The sequence below is a fragment of the Lagopus muta genome, chromosome 2 (genome assembly GCF_023343835.1).
Source record: "Lagopus muta isolate bLagMut1 chromosome 2, bLagMut1 primary, whole genome shotgun sequence".
NCBI classification, from domain to species: Eukaryota; Metazoa; Chordata; class Aves; order Galliformes; family Phasianidae; genus Lagopus; species Lagopus muta.
In genome coordinates, this window is record NC_064434.1 from 22,540,281 (window position 1) to 22,563,394 (window position 23,114).

At 41.9% G+C, this 23,114-nt stretch overlaps 1 protein-coding gene across 2 annotated transcripts; it reads left to right on the forward strand.

The window, feature by feature from the left end:
• The first annotated feature begins 14,855 nt into the window (after positions 1–14,855).
• On the forward strand, positions 14,856–21,971 carry TMEM14A (transmembrane protein 14A). Of its 2 annotated transcripts, none has more exons than XM_048937015.1 (5): positions 14,856–14,907; positions 15,773–15,856; positions 17,519–17,620; positions 20,724–20,811; positions 21,404–21,971. In XM_048937015.1, exons 2-5 carry the CDS (start codon positions 15,781–15,783, stop codon positions 21,441–21,443), a joined length of 306 nt encoding a protein of 101 aa, XP_048792972.1. In that variant the 5' UTR covers positions 14,856–14,907; positions 15,773–15,780; the 3' UTR covers positions 21,444–21,971. The 2 variants fall into 2 exon arrangements, with proteins under 2 accessions (XP_048792972.1, XP_048792973.1); XM_048937016.1 differs by lacking the exon at positions 14,856–14,907 and adding an exon at positions 14,988–15,206.
• Positions 21,972–23,114: the final 1,143 nt, after the last annotated feature.

The following is a 23,114-nucleotide window of genomic DNA, read 5'->3' on the forward strand; positions in this document are numbered from 1 at the left end:
CCTTTCTGCTCGTATTACGCTACGGGCTGATGAAAAGGCAAACATCAAGCTCTTGTTAAAGAGAAAACCAGAATGCTTTCATTAATCCATTAGAGGCCTGACAACATACCAAGGACCACTGACTAAACTTGTACTTATTTTAGAAGGAATTATCTGAACTAATATTGATTGGTTTTGCTTATGCTATAAAAATGTTATATAGTAGGAACAGCTAGGCACTGCATGGACAACCAAGCAGGATATGATGTATATCTTCAAGGAGATGGAAAACCATCCATATGTTAATTATTTATTGCGGAGGAGATGAGATGCTCAAAAGCATACAATTTCCACTAGGAGTGCCAGGAGTTGAGAACATATGTTCCCTGTATCTTCAAACCTTCTCTCTTCTGGTATAACAGAAATCTGAAATTGTTCCTACATTTTTTTAGTATTAAGTGATGCAGAACTTCAGGAATAATGATCCAGCCCCAAACTGTTGTGTTTTCATGAACAAAACAGAATAAGAAAAATCTGGTGAACACGAAATGTCAAACATAAGAGAAACAGGTTCATGCAAATACACAAGATACAGAGAAAGAACAAAGAAGAAGACAGATACATCCATCTTTGTGGTCACCTTGATAACTTCAAGAAAGACACCACTTTCCAGTTTGGTTTTCAAAAAGCAACGTAGTGCTTTTCCCTTATTAAAGAACTTAAACGATTAGTGTTCTTGTTTGTATGTTATTTCCTCCACTTTAATCTTCACAGGATCAGTGAAATGTTAGCTCAGCAATGCTTTCTCTCTGAAGTACAACAGGCTTCATCAACCTTGTGCACAAATATCTGATAATACGTAGACTGATTTAACAAAGGCAGTGTGGTATCTAACTTGCCCATTCCTTCCTGTCCCAAGATAGTAAAGATCAGAGACACGAGACATTTATTATATTTTCCGTATGACTGACCAGTTGTCATAAAAAATGCAGTTCTATTAAGCTAGTGAACTTCGAACAAGCACACTTCAGCTGCCTGTGCTTTTCCATCCCAAACAGGGCTTTCTGGGATGAAAGTTGACCATACAAACAGTCAAATCTCACAGCATTTTTTTCCTCCTATTTCTGAAGGACAGTCAGTTAGACATGAAATTGGGTTGAAATTAATTAGAAATTAATTTCAATCCTAAATTAGGATTGAAATTAAAGGATGGCTCCAGATTTGGTAAAGTGAGCAGCTCTGAAGATATATAGATAGAGTACACATAACTTCTGATGATACTTTTGTATGACACCCTTTGTCCAAAAGAAACTCAGACAGAGGTGAATGTTTTCATACAGAGCTGAAGAGCCATAATGTCCCCAGTTCTGGAGACAGGATCTGTGCAGATATAGGAACTAGAAATGTATCTGGCACTGCAGGAAGCAGCAGAAGAAGCAGGCTGTTCCTACTACATCAGAGCTGGCTATGCACCAAAGATCTACCCTTGATTTATTACAAGGCCTGTGACATCTTGAACAACCACAGTTGACTGGGCTGCTGGCCAAGCCACCACTTCCAGTACCACACAGAAATCTGATGTACTTCATGTACCAAATAAACATTTTGGGGGGCTCCAGTGTGTACTTGGGTGGGTAAACTGCATCAGGAGCATTTGAGATCTGAACACGCCATTCAAAATCTGTGTTTTCATGACTGCTCTACTTGAGACCTGATCCCCAAATTTGTTCCTTCTCAGGTGAATTAGGCTGAGCAAAGGCCTGACCTGGGACATCCACCATTTAACTGACAGCTTTAAAAACTCTTGTTCAAGGAAGAACACACACCAACGTGGATGTGAGCCTCTCTGGAACAGCTGAAGGGAGATCCTCTCTCTTCCTATGCTGTCAAATCCAAAGCTGAGGAAAAAATATCTGCAGACCATGAATGCAGCCGAAAGAGGCACATCTGTATATTTGTCTGCACTCCACACTGAGCCCATATTTTTACCCACTGTTATAGCTAAGATGGCTGAATTACAAGGTCGCATATTATGCTGAAAGCCATATCATGAGTCATTTGATTAAAACTCTGCTCTTCCTGGCTCTCAGTCCTTTTCTCTACTCATTAGTACACACAATATAATGAAACGTTGGAATATCCCCAGAAGGGAGTCTTGCTCAGACCACTTCCTCTGTAGTTCACCACCACAGACCTCTGTTCTTGGCTTGGGCAGCTTTCCAGCTGAACTACATGATGCAAAATAACATTTTCAGTTTAATTTCAAGTGGGATAATGAGCAACTACAGAACTTCAAACTACAAACATGGTTCTAAATTTAAACAAAAGAGCAAGGGGAATTTTAGAGAGTATTCAAAAGAGTAGTACAGAGCCTAAAGAAATATGTATAGGACACTATTCGCTTTTCCTATTATCCATCTTGACTAGCATTCTTTGATGCGCTGAAGTAAATTATGACCTCTATTGCCTTCTTGAAGAAAATAATCAAACCCTTTACCTGAATTTCTAACCTCGGATAAAACAAACACTGGAAAGCTGGTAAAATTACCTGCTGTTCTGACTGCTGGAAAATCATTGGTAACATTAGATATTTTATTAAAGTTGGATTCAAACTCTTCTATTTAATAACAATTTAAGAAAAGTTTCATTTTATAAACTCATAGGGTGTTGGAATGAAAGATGCGATAGTTCCCATGTAACCTCATAAATTCTCTTGCTAGTCATTCTTGAGTCTACGAGCTCTAATAAAATTCTCATGAGAACACAGTATTCATCCATAAAAACTCCTGAACCCCCCATGGGATTTGGCTGGTTTATAAGGGTTCAGAGGTTCAAGCCTGTGGTTTATTTATTAAAATTTTCTCAGTAAATATATCATGGTATAATAGATAACAACCACACTGTCCTGTGCTAGTAACATCCGTCTTCCATAAAATGTGAAATATAAAATATAAGAGAAGTGAGACTCGGGAACAATGAAGAACTTTAAGTTACATATAAATGTAGGCACATCATTGGATTTTTCTGAAAAAGAAACTGAAATCTTTAACAAGAATGAGAATTTTCTTCCTTATTTTTCTGCTTACAAAATCACTGTCATCAAAAGCAGCTCACATGCTGCCCTATGTAAAGCCACAAAAGGGGAAGTTTAGATCACCTGATGTTTTAACAGACCAGACTGAGGTTAAATGTTGATAGTCCCAAAAGATGAAGATAAGTTGGAGATAACATAGCTGTAGTATTAGAAATGTGAATCTGATAAAGAACACCATGTCAGTGATAGCAGTGTTTTGTGGAATTCTGCGGTTAAAGGCTCTCAAACAACTTTGCCTCCTTCCTCCAGACAGCCTCCACACAAACCCTAAAAATGAAAAGTGTAAAATCCTTTCCTTGGAGCCAGAGAAGAGCAGTAGGAATGTGTCCAACAACAGTAGCTTCCATGAGGCAATATTATACTCAAGATTTGCTCACAGATTATAATGAAGAGCTGGACGGTCAGTCGGTGTCAGTCAACTGTGACACAAAGTCCTTGTTCCCACCATGGCTGCCAACTTGCATCTCCAAAAGCCATCTCTAAGCCACGGTCGCAGCACTCCTCCAAAGGGTACTGCTTCATGCAGCTGGGTACTGCAGTCCCAGCACACCACAGGCCAAAAATATCCTTCCTATAAACTGTTGAGGCTGTGCGTGCCATTGGCAGCCTCCACTTTCTCTAGCAGTACTGTCATACTCAGAGAAAATGGGGTATGACATGGAAAGGAACAAAGGTACTCAACAAATAAGCTTCCTGTTTGTGTGTGCACACAGGAGCGTGTGTGACAGAGCTGGTGTCTTTCACACTGACAGATCCAATACATGTTTAAACAGGAAACTGTGTGTGTAAAACTCAAGTGTTCAACATGTAAAGCAATCAGCAGAAATCTTATTTTCTTAACAGAATCAAGAGTTTGGCCCTACAAAGAGTGCACACTGTTGTTTATCCTTAATCAACTGTACCTGAAGTCTGAGGGCACAGTAACTTTCCACCTTTGTAAATCTTTTCTCTTGAATAGAGCTGGCTTTGTATCTGTCAAATGATTTATACCATAAGATTAAAAGAGAGCAAGGAAATACAGCATTCATTTAGTTTTGCAAAGTAGAAAGCCCATTATAGCCCACTCAAAATGTGGGCTCTTGGTGGGCTTATTAATATTTATTGGGGATCTGATTAATATTTATAAATATCTTAAGTGTGGGAGTCAAATGGACATGGCCAACCTCTTCTCAGCAGTCTGTGGGGACAGGACAAGGGGAACGGCCATAAACTGGGGCATAGGAAGTTCCACACCAATATACGAAGGAGCTTCTTCACAGTGAGTGTGACGGAGCACTGGAACAGGCTGCCCAGAGGGGTTGTGGATTCTCCTTCTCTGGAGATGTTCAGGACCCGCCTGGACGCCTGCCTGTGCAGCGTGCTGCAGGGAACCTGCTTTGGCAGGGGGTTGGACTCAATGGATCTCTGGAGGTCCCTTCTAACCCCTACAATTCTGTGATCCTGTGATTCTGTGAAAGCTTCTGCTTGCATTTTATCTCCAGTGATAATAGTGGGCTGTAATTTACGTAACACATCTTTTGAAAAATCTCCCATTTACAGAATGTATGGGAGGTCATTTCAGCCAACAGCAAACTACAGGAATGAGGGAGAAATAAGTTTGTGACAGAAAGGCATAGGACACAAACATGAAGGACAATAGAACAAGAGCACTGTATTCCCTTGGAAAATGTAGAGAATAATGGGCAGACCCATTATAAGTTCTGTCAATGGACTACCTTCAGCTTGTCAAAAAATGTGAGGACATACTAAGTGCCTGCAGATGGTCAGTTCGCCCAACAGATGGCCTTCCCTGTGGCCCACACTGATGTGCCCAAAGCAGTGATTAGAGCCCAACTCAGGCAAAAGCAGTGGCATGTTTTGCAGCTGTACTTCTGGTGGGAACCAGAGCTTTCTCTGCTGTCCAGTTGCAATTCAAAATACAGCCTGAAGACATGCTGGAACAATAGCAGTTGCATAGCTTTCTCCCACACTGTTTATACTGCCATAAATCATGCTGCATTGTGGGAAAAAGCTATTTAACAGTTAAATTAGGATACTATGACTTATCTGCATCCTTTCTGGAAGAACAATTCTGCGAATTCTTAATACATTAAATTATAAACACATCTCTCTTCTATCCCCAAAAGGTGAGGATTCTGTTATAGATCAAATCATTAGTTACACTATTGGCCAGAAACCCCCAGACTCGAGCCAACTGCTCACAAACCAAATCCATAACTGGCATTGGTACTATATTAATCACACAACACGTGGCATTTGTTAGCACTTCCCCACACTGTATGCAATCTGATTATTTCCTTACTCCAGTTACACTTTCAGCCTCAGCTCTTCTTTTTATGTAGAACATCCAAAAAATAAAATAATCCAAATGTCTTTATTACCTCAGAAAGTGTAAACTGTGAGAGCATTAAATGTAAATTCTTCACTATCCAGTAAAGGCCCAGATGGCCTCCACCGTGTTTTTCCAACAATCCAATTTACTGCTTCTGTCTCACTGGTGACCCCTTGATTGAGAACCAGAATAGGTGTTCAAGCAACATTTAGTAAAGCAACTGTTAACTTTATTTTCAGGTTTTGGAGCAGAGTCTGGAAATAGGGTTGCCTGTCTGTTTGCAATACCCTGAGCCATGTGGAATGAACATCTGAGCCTGGCAACTGTGGGCCTGGAGGGATGCACAGCCCCCTACCACAAGTGGCCTATTTAGCAACACCTGTGAAGATAGAGATGTATCCAAAGTGTGTGTGCATCTGAACTGACCAGACCAAACTATTTGGTCATTGATCAAACTGATCACGTTGCAGAAGATGACCAAAAGCCAGATTGAAGAGGAACCAGGGATTTACAGAGTGATTTGACAAAAAGCAGGAGTTGGGCTGGAAAGAATAAAAGTGTAAGAAAATTCTTAATGGGAGGAGGAGGTTTGGGTGGGAGACAGCTTTCTCCTGCATGTGGCTCAGCCAGGGTGCTGTATCAGCCAAGGAGCTGCAGGGAGCTGCAGGGATCTGCACGAAGGTAGAGAACCACATCTCCCACAGAAGGTGTCTGTAAGCAGTGAAACACACATCCTTTGGGAGAGTTTTTGTAATCCAAACTACCCGTGAGTAAAGGCTGCATACAGCCCCATGCATGGGTCTTTCTGTGGGTGTCTGTGTGTGCATATCATAGAATCACAGAACGGCCTGAGTTGAAAAGGACCACAATGATCATCTAGTTTCAACCCCCTTTCTATGTGCCAACCACCAGACCAGGCTGCCCAGAGCCACGTCCAGTCTGGCCTTGAATGCCTCCAGGGATGGGGCATCCACAACTTCCTTGGGCAACCTGTTCCAGTGTGTCACCACCCTCTGTGTATGCATATGCCTACACTGAGAAAGCATTGGGATCGACTATAGAAGGATGCTTAGAAATTCATAGGTTTATTAATATTCTGTATCTAGTAGTGCGGTCTACCTGTTGCATCTGGAATGCAAAAATCACTGATTGCTGGTTATACATCGTCCATAAAGTAATTAACTGCTTTGATCCTGATCTATATTAAACTATATGAACACAACAGTTTTTCCCTGCAACATCTATCAAGCTGACAAAGTAGTCAGAGCCCTCTGTAGCACAAAGATTTCATGTTTTCTTTCAGAGTATTAATAGTGAACAAATTCAAACAAAGAATAAATTCATGCTTAGTAAATCACGTCTAAGTACAGGTGAAACCTCAAGAGTGCATGTGATATTTATCTCCTACTCAATTGTTTTGGAGTAAGGCTTTGCTCATCTGGTGATTTGCCACCAATTTCCCATGTGTTCATACACAGATGTTACACAGCGAGCATTTGTAGTTCTTAACATGTTGTATTCCAATGGGGAGAGCAGCACTCACGGGTTCCACCATATTTTTCCATTTGTGTTATCTGTGAAAAGAACAAACTGGGCTGGATTTGGAGCTCAGTGACCACAGTGTGACAGAGAAGAGAATCAGCCCCAGCTAAACCCTGCTGAAAAAATCGAAACCCTCACCTTGTAAATGGCTGCCGCTTGTTGCAGCCTCACTAATCACACAGCAGTGTTTCTGTAACAGAACTCAGAACTTCCTTTTTTTTTTATTCTGCAAGACAGACAAATCTTTTCAATTGTACCCATTTAATTGGCCTGGCCAATTCTCCTTCCTTCCATAGCTGTAATAACACACTCCAGAATTCCCCAAGGCCTGTGTTGTTGTGCATGCCTGGACATGCAGTCAGTGCTAATTCACTGTAACCCTGCTGCGCTGGCTTTCCCAGACTGCATTGACACAAACACAGGCATTTGATCCAAAATGTGCACTTTCTGGTAGGATCTCAGCCCTGAGTATGCTCAGCATTGATAAGCCCGCAGTGACAGCAAAACCTCTGTGCATCTTTACAGCATGGACGCTGCCTCATGAAGGCCATAACACTTAACTGAGCAATGAACTTTGAACAACTTGGTAAAGGAAGCAAAAAAAATCAATTTCTGGGCTGAGACTGCAGCTGGGTGTCCCAGCCAAAGATAATTGCATTTCAAAAAATTACAAACCTCACATGAGGGTTTATAGTGGAAAAATACTGGCAGGCCATTGTCTGCAGCGCTGTATTCACAATGCTACAATTATAGTTTACCATAATGAGTGCAACTCTGGCCAGAGAGATGGCAGGAATGCAGTATTTTTCTATGGAATATTTCTTCCCTCATAGTTGTTTGGCTTGAAATCTGGAGTGCAAGTTGTGATATTGTTGGCATCCTTTTTCTCACATTTTCAATTTTGGAGCTGATTTATGCAATAGCCTTAGCTTGGTTCCTCCTTTTAGGTGTAACGATAAAAATAACTTCCTTTTTTCCATGCTTCAGTAGTCATGAAAGTAGACATGCAAACACCTCCTGTTGTCTGATAGTTAAAATCCTCCCCTTACACGCACAGCAGCACACCTTTAGGCATTAACAACAAAAAATGAAGGTAGCTTTTTTCACTTTTTTCACATGAAGTCACCAGAGTTACTAGGTGAGGTACCTGAAGTCTCCCTGAGATGTGTTTCTCCAGGTCTGGCTTGGCAGGAGATACATCCAACCCACAGTGCCTGATGAAAGCACCACAAGACCCCATACCCACCAGGGACTCCTTCACCACATAGCTATAAGGAGGCTTCTGGCACTTTGACACTGGAGGAACACGGAAAACTCTTTAGCAGAGACTAAAGATCTTCTGAATATGCACTACAGCACTGCTTGATACACCCTGGTGTATCTAAGTGTGGGATGAGCTTTGGAAAGAGAATGAAAATGTCTGAACTGTTAAAAATATGACTTCTGATAGGTCCAGAAGATGAGCTGGTAATAGTTCCTGGAGGCTGCTGAGTAGTGGGTGGTCATCCTTCCTGGATATCCCAACTCTAATGATCTCTGAAAAGGAAATGGGGTCAGAATCTCACTGGGAAAGTACTGGAACAAGAACATTGCTGTGAGAATCCAAGCCTTTTCACCACTTTTTCTCAGTAATACTTATGTAAGCAATACTCACAATGTTCATGTGGTTAGTTACAGGCAGAAGGAATACTCATACAAATAAGGGCTGGGATTCATGCCTAGCAGTGTGTCTGATCTGGCACTCTCGTTCCTTCAGCTGCACTAAGCAATTTTCAGCTGAGGACCTTCAATTTATAGCCAAAATACATTGATATCCCAGTGGAAAATTTTATGATGGCTTAAAAAATCTTTCCTGGGACATGATTATTCATCAATTTCTGTGCAGACAAAGCAGAAGGATCCCCAGTGGAGAAGACAGCACCAGGAGGGCTATAGATTAAATCCCATTTCTAAGTGCTAATATTGTGTAGATTGTCCTAGAGCTGTATGTTTCAACAGGGAAACTGCTAGTGATCTAAATACTGGGTTTCACCGAGTTAAGAGGACTAGAGATACCACTTGCAAAAAAACAAATATAAACTCTCCTACCAATCTCACATTTTACCTCATATGCCTCTGGACACTCTGCCCCACTGCCTTAGTTTTATAATTCCAAATCATATCCACTCTCTCCAAACTGAAGCCTATGCTACAGAGAGCTTCCCTCCCTTCCATTTGCTCCCTGAGAACGTGGCACATGGATTTGAGCAGGATTTCACTTTCTTCTTCCATACATGAGCAAAGATCCCAGAGATCATCAACTCTCCAAGGCTGCAATGACAGAGCAGAAATGTCAACAGTAAACAACATCTTTCCTCAGTTTTTGATGATTGATCATCATCACTTGGCACACAGTTCACTGGGTCCCAAAGCTGGGTCAAGGGAGGGACCGAGAATGAAGAAGCCAGCAATTGAAAGAACTCCAATTATTACGAAATCTCAGCTTGAACCACTGTCTGTGCACCCCATAAAAGCCAGGCTCTCACAGATCTCCTCCCTCCAAGAGGGAGGCTGCATTTACTTTCTTGGTGTGAGAAAGACCTGAAGGATGTTTATGATTTGGATATGACTGCTTGTAAGATCATAAGTGTTCATAGTGGACTTGACTGAAGCTCTTGCTCCTGTGTCAGACCATTGATTGCCAACAAGGAAAGTGCTCATGTACTGATGACCAGGAAAGAGTAAGTGCAAGATATGAACATACGAATTTTATCCTAAAACTTTCATATCTGCAGGCTATTTTTCAGCTCAGGGAAGGCACCTTGAGGTTTTAGGTGTGCCTTAGTGTGTCTGCTAGAATCTGAGGAGGGCGAGAGACTCTCAGGCCTTTGGCAAGCAACCTATTTTTTCTTGGTACATGAAGCTGAAAACAAGCCCGCTGCGTAAAGCACACAGTGGTGAGAGGCATCTGAGACCTGATTTCTATCATAGGACCACAAATACTGGGCTGAGAATGCACACGTACACACCCACACTACATCCCTTCTTCCCAAGAAACTTTCATCTTCACAAGTTGTTTTCAATCAGCTAAAAACATCACACAGTGACAAACAAGCAACTTCAGATGACTCTGAAATCCCTTGGGGTTTCACTCTGACTTCCTGAACTGCTCCAAAATCTACATACTTGTTAAGAAAGATGAGAAATTCTGGCTAACTCGGAAGCACAGCACAGCCAGCATTCCTAATCTGGATTTATTTAAATGAAGGATTTCTGAGGTACTGAAGGAAAAAATCTCCATTTCCTCAAGAAATGCACTGCTGTGTTGATGAGAACCCAAGGTAGTTCGATTGCTCACTCTTAACTCTTACTATTTCCCTTTGACCAGGCCTGATGGACAGAAACTGTTTTACATGTGCTCTGCCAAATCACTGCAGACCACAGTCACACTCACCCATTTATCCCCCTCAATCCTCCCAGTACCAAGTATACCTAGAACCTACTTTCACTAGAGTCCTCACCATAAAATCCTGTTGGATACTGCCAGTCCACGTGGGCATGTGGGCACAAACCCTATTTCTGGTGGTTGCCAGCTTCCAGAAACAATTGGTTATTTAGACTTGGAATCTGGGAAGATTCCAGAGACCATTAAACAACCATAATCCTGAGTTGCTTTTCACTCAGTTTACCAGGACTTTTCTCAATGCTACTTCATAAGGCTCTCCCACAGGCAAATTTCAAAAGCAGAGTCAGAGGGAATACGCAGCTTCAGGTTCTCTCACTCCTCACTGATTCTTGCACACGCTCTCTCAAGCCTTCCACCAGGTCTTGTGGTCCCAGCTCCTCCTCTGTGCCCCAGCACTTGTTGGACCCTCCTGAGAACTGACTGTACAAACCAGTTCAGTAGAAAAACGTGTATTTCTGCCTGGTTAGACTTTCACTGGGCTATGGGGTTGACTCAGCCATTAGGACTTGGGGAGAGAGAGAGCAATAAACATCAATTACTGAACAACATAAAGGACTGAAAAGGAAAACTGGAAATGAAAAAAAAAAACCCTTAGAAGCAGCTGACCATTAAATTAGAGCAACATCTCCTCTGAAATCACTGCTCAATCACTCTTTTCTCTGCCTGCTTCTTTCTTCAGGCTTCAGTTCATATCATATATGTTTAGTTCATAGAAAGATTCTTATTTTTTGTGGGTGTTTATTATCATATATGTTTGGAAAGATTATTTCACAGTTATTATAATGAGCTTTTTACAATTAGACTGAATGACACCGACCCATGCCTTCCTACTAAATTTTCCAAGAAGTAACAGCTCAGGACTGAAAGGTAACGATCCATAGGAGCTGCCCAGTGAAGCTCTACATCAGTCCTCTCAGCCTTTTACGACAGCCTTCAATTATTTTAACACTGCTGTTCTTCTCACTGCTTATATAAATGTGCATGTATGAAAGCTGACAGAATTTCTTTTTAATGGTCACCTTTTTGTATTCCAATATGACAACATAATTCTTTCCTATTCAACTACAGATTATTAAATCTGAAGCCTCTGAAATAGCATTTTTAAAACTAGATTTTCCTATTCTTCCCTTTCCATAGGCCCACTTGTTGAAAAGAACAATCTTTTGTGCAAAAACCTTCCTGAATTACAGCTGTCTCAGTGTACATAGCTGCTTCTTTTTCCTGATTCAGGATCTTTGTTTTTTTTTATAGTACTCAGGGAATCATCGAATGACTTTGGGTTGGAAGGGATCTTAAAGATTCCCTAGTTCTTACCTCCAATTCAGTTTATTCAGTGGTAATACAGCAAAAACTGTAAACAGCCTATAGCAAGAGATGGGTCTTTCATGTGATTCTTTCTGCCAGCACCCTCCCTTCTAACAATGGGTAGCCTGAGCAAAAATGTTGAAGGAGAGGGTCCTGAGGTATTACATTTCAGCCCCTTAAAGTCTTCTTGCTTTTTATAGAATGCTTGCAAATCAAGACAGAAGCTCAGCTGGAGTATATACATATGCTTGGATGTGAGTGCAGATGGACCTAAAAAAGAGATGCCCCTTTATCAATACAGATGCAACCTTTAGGGCAGTGGGCTGTATAATATCAAGAAGCTTCCTCTCAATATGTGACCTCTCTTAAGATCACATTTCCATGAAGATGGAAGAATGTTCCTGAAACTAAAGCTTGCCAAATATGAAAACTGTTTTTTCTAAACCAGGGAGACATTGAGGCTGTTGAGTGAAATAGTTATGTTTATAATGGACAAAACCATGTATTCTCTAAATTCATGCTTGTAATTGGCCCAGCTGTTGCAAATGGAACTTTCCAAAAACAAAGCAAACAAATCATGATATCAATCAAAACAACCAAAACAAGCTAAAATAAAACAGCTGGAAATAGACACCCGGCAGGGGAAATTTCAGCTCAGACTGGCAGTTAGGAACAATTGAAAATAAGTATAGAAAGCGCTGAGCAACATTTACGCTAGCCTTGCTGCATGCTCTGTTATCCCTCACTGCTAGGGATGAGGGGTGTGATTTACCATGATACCAACATACTAATTTAATGAATTGTCCTCACACAAAAACCACTCCCAAGAGGCCATCTGTTCTGTAAAAACACAGCAACAGTTTCACAACAGACAGTAGTTTAAGTAATAGCTTAGGGAAAACAATACCAAATATTTTTCATAATTGAAAATAGAGAGGAACCCTACAAGCTGTGTATAATTATGAGAATTCAAATTTAACCCAGACTTCAGTGAGGAGTATCACTGAATTAGGAACTGCAACTGGGCATTATTCTATAGGTGCCAAAAGATGCTGTAGCTGTTTATCTTTTGGAATCACCTCCAGTAGGACTGCATGATTTTGCTCAGTTTAATCCAACGCTTATTTTGTTTATGTTGTGCTTTTCAAGAGCTGCAAGTCTCAGAATGTTTCATAAAGAAATCCAAGATTTCTGGACTTCAGATTAATGAACCCGATTTGGTTTGTATTTTGAAGCCGTCCTGCCCTCAAGTGTCCTATGCTTGTTTTCCAAAAGTTGCTGTACCTTTCATCTTCCTTCCCACTGAATCTTGTGAGATAAGGAAAATGGTTCTATTTTCCACTGAGCAGGCAGACTTGGACAGCTCACGTGGAGTGGGTTTGTGTCACAATTAAATGCTAACAGAAAAAACAAATGGGACATTAGTAGTGGAAATTAAGTATGTTAAAACCCTAATGAGAGTACTGATAGACTTTCCAGCAAACTCTTTGGAGCGGAAAACTCCCACACCTTTAGGCAAAGAAATCTAAAGGAAAAACAAGATTTTGGCAGGATTTTCAAATGACCCCTACACAAGGCAGGTATCCAACTCACATTACATGGCATTGTGTTTCTCTCCCTGTGGCCACGCTTATGTTCAGCTGGCTTGCAGGAACAATGGAAGCACGGGGAATGTCACAGCAGGCACCTCCAGCTACCACTGAGCTACATGTCCCAGCCGATCAAGAATAGCTAATTTGAGAGAAAGCTAAAGTAGTATCAAGGATGAGAAAATATGGACAAAAATAGCCTGCAGTGGAATGGCTCCAACAAACAGTGCTGGAAGATGAGAAGGGTAAAATGCTAGAAGAACCGCGTCAAGTGGTCTGATAAATCAGTTACGTGTGTAGTATCTGAGTCCTGAGGTCTGGGTCTGTTGGTTTCCCTGTACAAACAGCATGCGCATCCTGTCTGCATGTCTGCCAGAGCATTTTCATGCAGATAACCCTTGGTTCTGAAGACACAACACTGCTGGTTTGGGTAGTGTGGCTGGAAAGCTGCACAAAAGAAAAGGATCTGGGGGTATCCATCAATAGCCAGCTGAACATGAGCCAGAGGTGTGCCCAGGTATGCCCAATGGCATCCTGGCTTCTATCAGAAATAATATTGCCAGCAGAAGCAGGCAGGTGATCATTCTTCTCTATTCAGACCTGGTGAGGCTGCACCTTGAGTACTGTGTTCAGTTTTGGGAGCCTCACCACAAAAAGGACATGAAGGCCCTGGAGCGTGTCCAGAGAAGGTCAATAAAGCTGTGAGGGCTCTGGAACACAAGTCTTATGGGAAGCAACTGAGGGAACTGGGATTGTTTGGTCTGGAGAAGAGGAGGCTTGGAGGAAACCTTGTCACTCTCTACAACTAGATGAAAGGAGGTTGTGGCGAGGTGGGGGTTGGCCTCTTCTGTGTGACAGTGATATGATTAGACGTAATGGCCTCAAGCTGAACCAGGAGAGGTTCAGGTTGGATATTAGGAAAAAATTCTTCTCAAAAAGAGTGGTGAGACACTGGCACAGGCTGCCTGAAGAGGTGGTGTTGTCACCATCCCTGGAGATGTTCAAGAACAGTGCAGATGTGACAGTGAAGGACCTGGTTAGTGGGCACGGTGGGGACGGATTGATGGTTGGACTGGGTGATCTTACAGCTCTTATCCAATATTAACGACTCCATGATCCAATGCAGAGAACAGAAGTGCTTTGAGCAATGAATTGAGGGAGGGAGAGCCCAGCATGAGGGGCTGTGAGCAGAGCTGGGCCTGGCTCTTGGTCATGGTTTCAGGGTGGATGTGATGGGGTTTTCAGACTTAAAATCCTAAGTTAGACTACAGATCTTTCACACTGCCGCTGGAGACCACGAAGACCAGCCGCCCCAAGGCTGCCCAAGGAGCTTCCCGAAGCAGCAGACAGCATTCCTCGAGCCGAGGGCTGCAGCTGCACAGCCTCGCGTGGACCCTGCTCTGCCTCCCCGCTTCTGCCAAGCGCCACAGAACGGCGCTCCTCCCTCACGGCGCCGTGATGGCAGCACAAACCCGCTGCTCTCCTCGCTCTTCGCCCGGAGAAGGACGGAAACCGCCCGCAAAGCCTTGAGCACGGACCGCTGGGAGGGCGGAGGGCGGAGGGCGGGGCGGAGGGAGGTCGGAGGGCGCCGGGGCGGGACGGGGCGGTGCGTCGGAAAGAGGTACGGCGGGGGGCGAGCGGGTTCTGGGGGGAGCGATGGGTTTGTGCTGCGGCCGCCTCCTTTCTGCTGGAGGGAGCGGCGCTGCCCGCCCTCAGCGGGAGCGGGGCCGGAGCTTGGGATGGGAGCGCCCTGCGCAGGGACAGCCGCTGCTGGGCACGGCCCGCCGAGGCCGGGAACGGTGGCGGATCAGAGGGCAGCTATGAGCCCGGCCCCTGACCCCATTTTCAGGGCTGATGTCGTAGCGCGGCCTCGTTTAGCCCTGTAGCTCCCGAGAGAACTGCAGCTGTGCAGGGATTGTTGTAAGTCCCTCCTTCTAGTATGAAAGGCTTGACGCCAGGCGATGGTGTGCTCTCATTCCTGCCGTCCCATCCGTGCTAGATGCACCTGCTCAGGGAAAAAGTACACGCTCAAAACTAAGAATGCACTTGATTTGGGAGAAAGAAGGGAAAAGCACAGCCTTCCTACAGAGAAGTACTGAAAACCTCCAATCCGTGCTGTGCTGCAGGGCTGTGCTATCACCAAGTATGACCAGGGTGAAGGAGCGCTGAGCCTTGCTCTGACCAGCCATAAGCACAGTGCAACAAACCCCGTGCTCAGCTAGTGCCCAGCTTGCTGCTTGCATATGTGTATTTTTGTCTGGGAACAGCCTGATAGAATTAAGGTATGCCTCTGTGCTGAGGAGTAAGGAAGGGCCCCAGCTGGTGAAAAGGTGATGTGACAGCCAGTAGATGCACCTTTGTCTTTAGAATGGCGTGATACAGTAATAAAGCACGACTTCCAAAGTGAGATGTTATTTAGAACACTTTAAACAATGTGGGTTTTTTTACCCAAGTCTTCAGCTGCAATATGTTTTTTTCCCCCGCAGTTGGGACCATGGCTGTTGACTGGATTGGGTTTGCATATGCTGCTGTGTTGGCTGTTGGAGGCGTTATAGGATACACTCGTAAAGGTGAGTGCTGATATGTTGAGTTTGGGGAATCTCTTCCTTCTCTGCTATGTTTCTTGAAAAAGAAATGGTGAAAGGTGTGTAACTTGTGCTGTAGTGAACACGACTGCATCTTAAATCCAGCCTGTGCTGCTAGAAGATTTGCTTGGATCAGCTTATGCTTAAGTGGTCGCTTCTTTCTATTTATTCAATTGATGGGTTTGTGCCATTTCATTTCCTTTAATTGTTCCTGTGTTAAGCACAATAGGTTATCTTCAATTAAAACATATATTCTGTAGAGCCATGTGGGATTGATTTGGGGATTTCAAATGCACACCGGGGAGAGTACTTTTTATTTACTTCTTCTGCCCTGATGGTTAATTATGCCTGACATTTTTAACGCTGTTCATTTTCACTGTAACGTAGGCAACCAGGTTTTAAATTGTCGTGTACTTTAAGGCAAGTTTTCCACATTTGAGTCATGTCGATGGTACTTGCTGCAAATCGGCCCAGCTGGCAGCAGCCTTCCTGAGCTGAATGCAGCGCCCCGGCAGAGGTCGCAGCTGTGCCGAGCACAGCCGGAGCTCCCGGCTCACTGTCCCACGGTGAATGTCCCAGCAGTGCAGCAGTCTTGTTCACCATGGCATTATCCGTTATGATTCTTGGGATTGGGGATCACCAGTTCCCTGCGCAGTGTGTGCATGTTTGCTCCTAAATAAATGGCTTTATGTCTTTACTTTATGAAAATCTTCCCCCTCTCCCCCTCACCCCCCTGTCTGCTCTCACTAACTATCCCATTTGCTTGTTTTCTTCTGTCTTCAGTAGCTGGTCAGTCCTTGTGGAAAATGTGATTTATTTATTTTTATCAGTAATGATTTCTGTTTTCTTGCAGATTCTTGATTAAAAATGTTCAGTATAACAGAACTGGAATCTATATGTCCTCTGGGGTTCTGGATTCTTCCTTTGTAATCATTTTGGAATCAGATTAATCCAGATATTGCCTGCTGTGCTGATTCTGCACTTTTATCATATGGTACCAAGTCAAATGCCTATTCAGAAACCAAACATATTGCAGAAACTGTGGACCTCATGAACCAGTTGTGTAATAGCATTGAAAGGAAATGTCAAATTGATTTAAAAAAAACATGTTTTCATCCTCATTGCCATCTCATTGTTTGGGTTTTTTTTTTTTTTTGCTGTTGAATTTTTTTTAGATCTTTATTAAATGTAATGTCAGTGATAGCATGGCATCCAGGTTAGCCTTTATATGCATTGACCATAATGGCTTTAGTGTCACTTTTCAGAGAATCCCAAGTGCTATAAGATACAGTAAAAATGAATAGATAGACCAGAAAGGTTACAAAAATGCTTCTGAATGTATGCATGATATTAAAAATAGCCTAGTTCAGGTTTGTTCTTCAAAGATTATCTTCCCAAACTACAAATGTTAGTAGATCCTCATCCTCACCCTTTAGCTTAACAGAGATTGCCAGTAATGCTATACAAAAGAATGACTAGGAGGAAAATTACAGAAATGCTGTCTCTGTTCACACAGGGTGAGTTAGCTGCACAGTGGCAGCTCAATTTTCAGAATATTCAAATAACACTGTGTAGAGAGAAAGCTACTGTGTAGACTGAGCATAAAGACATTGTGTTGAAAGATAACACTTGAACATTTTCTTGCAGGTAGTAAAATTTCTTTAGCTGCTGGTCTTACCTTTGGTTCCATGGCTGGCTATGGAGCTTACTGTGTAACACGTGACCCAAGAAATGTGAAGATATCATTGTGTAAGTGTTTTACTGCACTTTAAAACAATAAAAAAAGAGTTCACTGAAGTGCCTGTAAAAATCTCTCTTGTTTTAAGCATTGTGACAATTCTTTGTTTTTTTCTTAGTTTTTTTTTTTTTTTTTTAAGTAGAATTTGACACTTCAGCTTAGCTTGCAAAATTCAAGAGCTTACGCATGGAACTCTTGGCAAGATAAGGCGGCTCATTCACACAGCACCACCTGGCAGTGCTGGGTAGTTACATAACAATGCACGTGTTGTGAAATCCAGCTGAGAAACATGGAAAAGTACTGGAATGAAATCATAAGAGACAGATCAGAATGTGACTTGAGACTTAAAGGTGGTGTAAGATAAAGTCTTGCGTGATGTTGAGTGTCCTTAGCTCTCAATGAGACAAGTGGTCGATGTGGTGATTTTCTTTACTGCCAAGAAAAGGTACAAACCATGCAGTAATTATCATTCTAGCAAGCTTCCATGAAACCCTCATGAAAGCAAGGAACCACCATCTCTATGTAAGGGGTACATCATTCACCTTGTGTAACTGATTTGCAGTAAGAGTTACTGGAAACTTCTGCCACTCATGATTTTAGTACTGATGGCTTAAGCTGTGATTTCACGCACATTTAACTGGCATGTAATCCAGATTGTGCTGGCACACAGTCACTTTTTCTGACCTTAGTTAGAACTTATGGTGGAGCATTTTTGTTGGCTTTATGTTTGAAATCAACTGCAGCTGTAAAAATGTCTTCCATGTAATTAAAAAAAAAAAAAAGTAGCATTCACACCAACTGGGTTCTTTGGTAAAGGTAATCATAGTGTACCTCAGCTGTTCCTATGTGGCCTAAAATTGGATATTCAGGTTTTGCAGCCATGAACTTACTGAGATTACTGACATCTTTTTTGCACTGAAGACACAGCCATGGGAGTATGTAAATTTGTAGTCATTCAGTGTGAGATGCTGTTAAGCACATCCAACATTGTACTTTTATGGGTCAATGAAATCATGAATTTGGATACAGAACTTGTGAAAGAGAAAGGTTAGAACTTACTAAATGTTGATTGTTTTCCAATTCCCTTGTTTTGGAAGGACTGGTGTATGATTTCCACTAATGTAGATGTCAGATGTAATAATCCAGGCTCTCTAATAAATGTCTATGGATTTTGTAGAAGATCAGAATGCTTTCATTTATGCTTAGCTTTCTGAAGTACCTAGAGCAACTAGAGCATAAGTGTGAGAGGGAGCCTAAATGCATGGAAGAGGGTGACCCTTCTGAGCATAGAAACTAGTGGGGTAAATTAGAATGGAACGAGAGACAAGTGCCCCAAACCTTTACAAAGGGTAAGGAAGAAAAATCTCCTCCATAACTGTGGTTATCTGCAGTATCTGTCACTTACTCAGGAGCCTCGTACAATAGTGTAGGTAATGATTCAGTACAAGTCCTTGTTTTAGGTAACTTGTCCTATGTGCCAAGTGTATGTGGCGTGCAGATACCAGAGCCAAATTTCCCTAGTAGTTTTATAAATTATTTTTTCAAGCATTCATCCACTGTTGATGATTTGAAAATGCTTGAAAAAAAAAATTATTAAAAAAAAAAAGGAAAGGAGAGTCCACTGCCCCTGAAGTGAGCTCCTGTGTTTTCCAGATTGCTTACTGATTGCAATAGGTGTAGAAATTCATGCTTAAGTTTGTTAGTGAGAATGCAACTCAATGCATTTGCTGTATTGAGTTGCTTTATGAGTTTTATCTTTATGGTTTACTGAGCTGAATTTGGCTTTATTTATTGATTATTTTTTTAAGTGATTAAAAGTGAAATGCTGAATATTCAGTGCTTTGGAAAATCAGGTCTAAAAGATGAATGTCTTAAAAACTCCTTGGCACATTTGAAAAGTCGAATACTGGTAATGCAGGGAGCTCACAAACTAAACCAGGCATGTTTTGTAGCTTCTAATTAATTGTGAATATACTCGGGGCCCTTGGCAAGACCATGCTGTGGAATAGCCTGCTCTTCAGACATTCCAGAGAGGATCATAACTATGGGACCAGAAAATAAGAGCAAGGGAGAGTGAAGCAAGCTGTCTTTATTTGTTTGTAACTACCAGAACTTGTCACGTGATGTTGGAGTGAGTTTAAAACTCATTTTTGACAACTGTGAGCGCAGCACTGCCCACAGAAGGTGGCGGAGTTTAAAGAGAGTTTGCTGGGTGGCTTATCTGCTCTGTGAGAATGGAAGAGCTGCCAGCATGATACAACCCAGCTGTCAGCCCTGCCTCTGCCCTTTTCTAGGAAGCATTTCAGGTGTCAGTTTTTTAACTCAACTGTAGCTATCTTTGCAGTTTTATGCTTTCTTAATCTCCTTAGCAGTCATTAGCCTGACTTGGAATCTCTAGGTCTGGTTGACCGGTCTGTTGCTACCTCTGTTTTCAGGTAAAAGGTCCAGGAAGAAGATGCAATTCCTTTCATGATGTTTGCCCTTTGGGGCTGCCCACCTGGTTTGCAAGCCTTGCTGCAAATCAAAAGTACAAAAGTACTTACGACCACAGTGCAGGAGATGTTAAGCCATATCCTAGAGCAAAATAAAGGAAAACTTTCAAATCTAGTTTTTAAGGCTTAGCAAATACAGATCCAGCACACTAAAAGGAAAATAAAAATTAAAAAACAAAAAAAAAAGGAAAAAAAATCACAACAGTTTGTGTGTTCTAACTCCTTGAATCGCTAGTAAGAAAAACAGTTGCAGTGTTGGGTTATGACACACTGTATTTGTAACTCAGCATAAATGTTACTGTTAACAAAGAGGATTCTTCCAACTTCATTGGTAGCCCTATGAATGCAGATACACAGGAATACAAATTCATCACCTGACAAACTTGCTTTGCATCCACAGAGAAGGATTTAGCATTGTGCTGCATTCATCTGCAGCTGAAGGGAATCCTGGTAATGAGTTTTGGGAAAGCAAGAATGTTTTTACAGATCTCTCTCTATGATCTCACATTTTACTGAACTATGTTTCATAGCAAACCACGTCCGTGACCTTTGTTAACTCTCCATATTCCTGAACAGTCCTCTCTGAAAGAGATAACAAATGCACTGAATTGTTTTTTTACAGTTTCAGCCTTTCTTTTGACCATTATAATGGGAATGAGGTTCAAGAGGTCCAAGAAACTGATGCCAGCCGGACTTGTAGCATGCCTGAGGTAAACATATATTGAGGACCTCAATGTAAAGATTTCACTGATTTTCAAATAGTTGCTACTCAATATCTGATTCAAGCTAGTATCAGTGGAGGTTACTACCACCTAGCAGCTGTGTGGTTTAAGTGAAATTAGTTTGGTCCTGTTTCCATTGACCTGCTTTTTGTCTCACTAGGCAGATACATAAACTGAGGACAGCGTTTCTCAGCAAAGAAAGCAGATATCTACAGTTAAACATTAATGCATGTTGCTAAGGCTTTTGGATGAACCTGAGGAAAGCTTCAGTGCTTCCATACAGATATGCATAAAGCCAGTCATCTAACTTCATACAACAGTCATCTTACACACACACACACACGGTTGCTAAAAGTTATAAATCAGGACTGAAACTGCAAAATGTTATTTATGTGTCAACAACAGAACAGTATGCTTAGACTTTCAGTGGTCAGTGATGCTATAGATTGAAACGCTTTGAAAGATTGCTTACTAGAGATTCTAGTGTCAGGTATTTATGAATGTGCTGTTGTTTGATGATGATTTTCACTGTTTATGCACAATTGTATTTATGGACTTTTTTCTGTTTTCTTTTCTACAGCCTTCTGATGATTTTGAGGCTTGTTTTTATGCTTCTGTAGGAGAATGTAGCAACTTGAGAACTGAAGTATGACAGCCATGCCCACCTCACAAACAGGCAGGCTCTCCATACTTGAAAGACAAATTGGAACACAAGTCTTATTTTGCTTTTATCTTTTCAGTATAAGATCAGTATCTGTACCCTAATTACTGGCACTTGCCAGCTGGTGTTTTGCAAGCTATTTATAAAAGCTAAAACAGTGGTTTGTTAATGATACATTTTCATCTGCTTAAGCAATCTGCTAACTCGAGGGACCTTTATCTCTAAATTTGATAGCTTTCAGAGGTGCTGAGCACACCAGAAGCATTGCACTGTATCTCAGAGATGTATTGTTTTGAAGCATAATTTTTTAGCTTCCGTAATTAAGTAATCAATTCTAACCATATTGTTAGTCACTAATGAATAAAGGCATGTGCCTGTACTGTCTTACACAAAAACCTGTCTTCCTTTTCAATACGTTTATCTTCTTCCACTGTTTCTAAATATCAAACCTACTATCAGTGTTGAAATAAAACTTGAAATGTTTGAAGCTTCTCTCAGCTTTTTTATGCAGAGTGAAGTGTCACTTTGTCAGGGGAAGCTGGATGAGCTGCTCTGTACTCATTGCTGATTTAAAACACACACCGTACCGTGTACAACTATTCTGGCACTAAGGGATGTGGTTTAGTGTCCCTTATATCATGAATATACATATGTATACGTAACATCCATAAATAAATATTACAGTATCATAAAGGCAACCTATTTCTGAGTGTGTATGTCTGCTCTTAATGCTACACCAATCCATTAGCAGAATACCACCTCGAGTCTTTAGCTAGCAAATGCTTGTACCAGTCACCACCAGGTGTCACCAGGCTTATGTGCAGATGAGCTGATATTCTATGGGTTTCAGTGTAGGACTCTGATAAGTAGAACGACAGCTGGACATGTAGGATGTGGTTCTTTCTATCCTGAATTAGACCAGTCAGGGGAATTGGACTGCCGTGTACCATAATAACAAGCTTAGATGACCAGTGCTGTAGAGGAGATGAATCCTGCTTCTGTAGGGTGAGCTCTACAGAAAAGTTTAGGCAACCTAGTGCTGAAATGTGGATGCTTGCTATCATCACTTGCTTGCTAGCTCATATGCTAAATGCAATGGGATTTTGCATTGTTCAGTACTCCAGAGTTGAGCCATCTTTGCATTCTCAGAACTACCCCATGGGCACAAGGACAGGCGTCAAAGCCCAACTCTAACCCAAAAGCTTTTGTCTAAACAGCTGTGCAGCCCAAGCAAGTAATGTTCTTAGCAAGTCTACTGTATCCCTTGGGGACTGAGCACGCACTTACAGAATGCAAAGCCGATGCCCTGTGTTAGTGTCTGCAATGGTTTGACCACTGTTCCATTTGGAACAGAAGCGTAGCAACACAAAACTTGTTAAGTACTATGATAGGCAAACTGCCCTTCCAGTTCAAACTGCTGCTTCCAGCCAGCCAAGTAATGTTAATTTTAAGAAGCGAAGAACTAATATGAGCAGTGTGTGGGTGAGTGGGGTGTTCCAAATGTGTAACTCTGAAGTACGTTATTGGCCCACACAAGTCAGAAAAGGAGTTGCTGGTCAGCAATTCTGTCTATATACTGGTTAACAGGTTTCTCTCCCTCATCTGTTTGAGTCTTACTGAGAAAAACAGC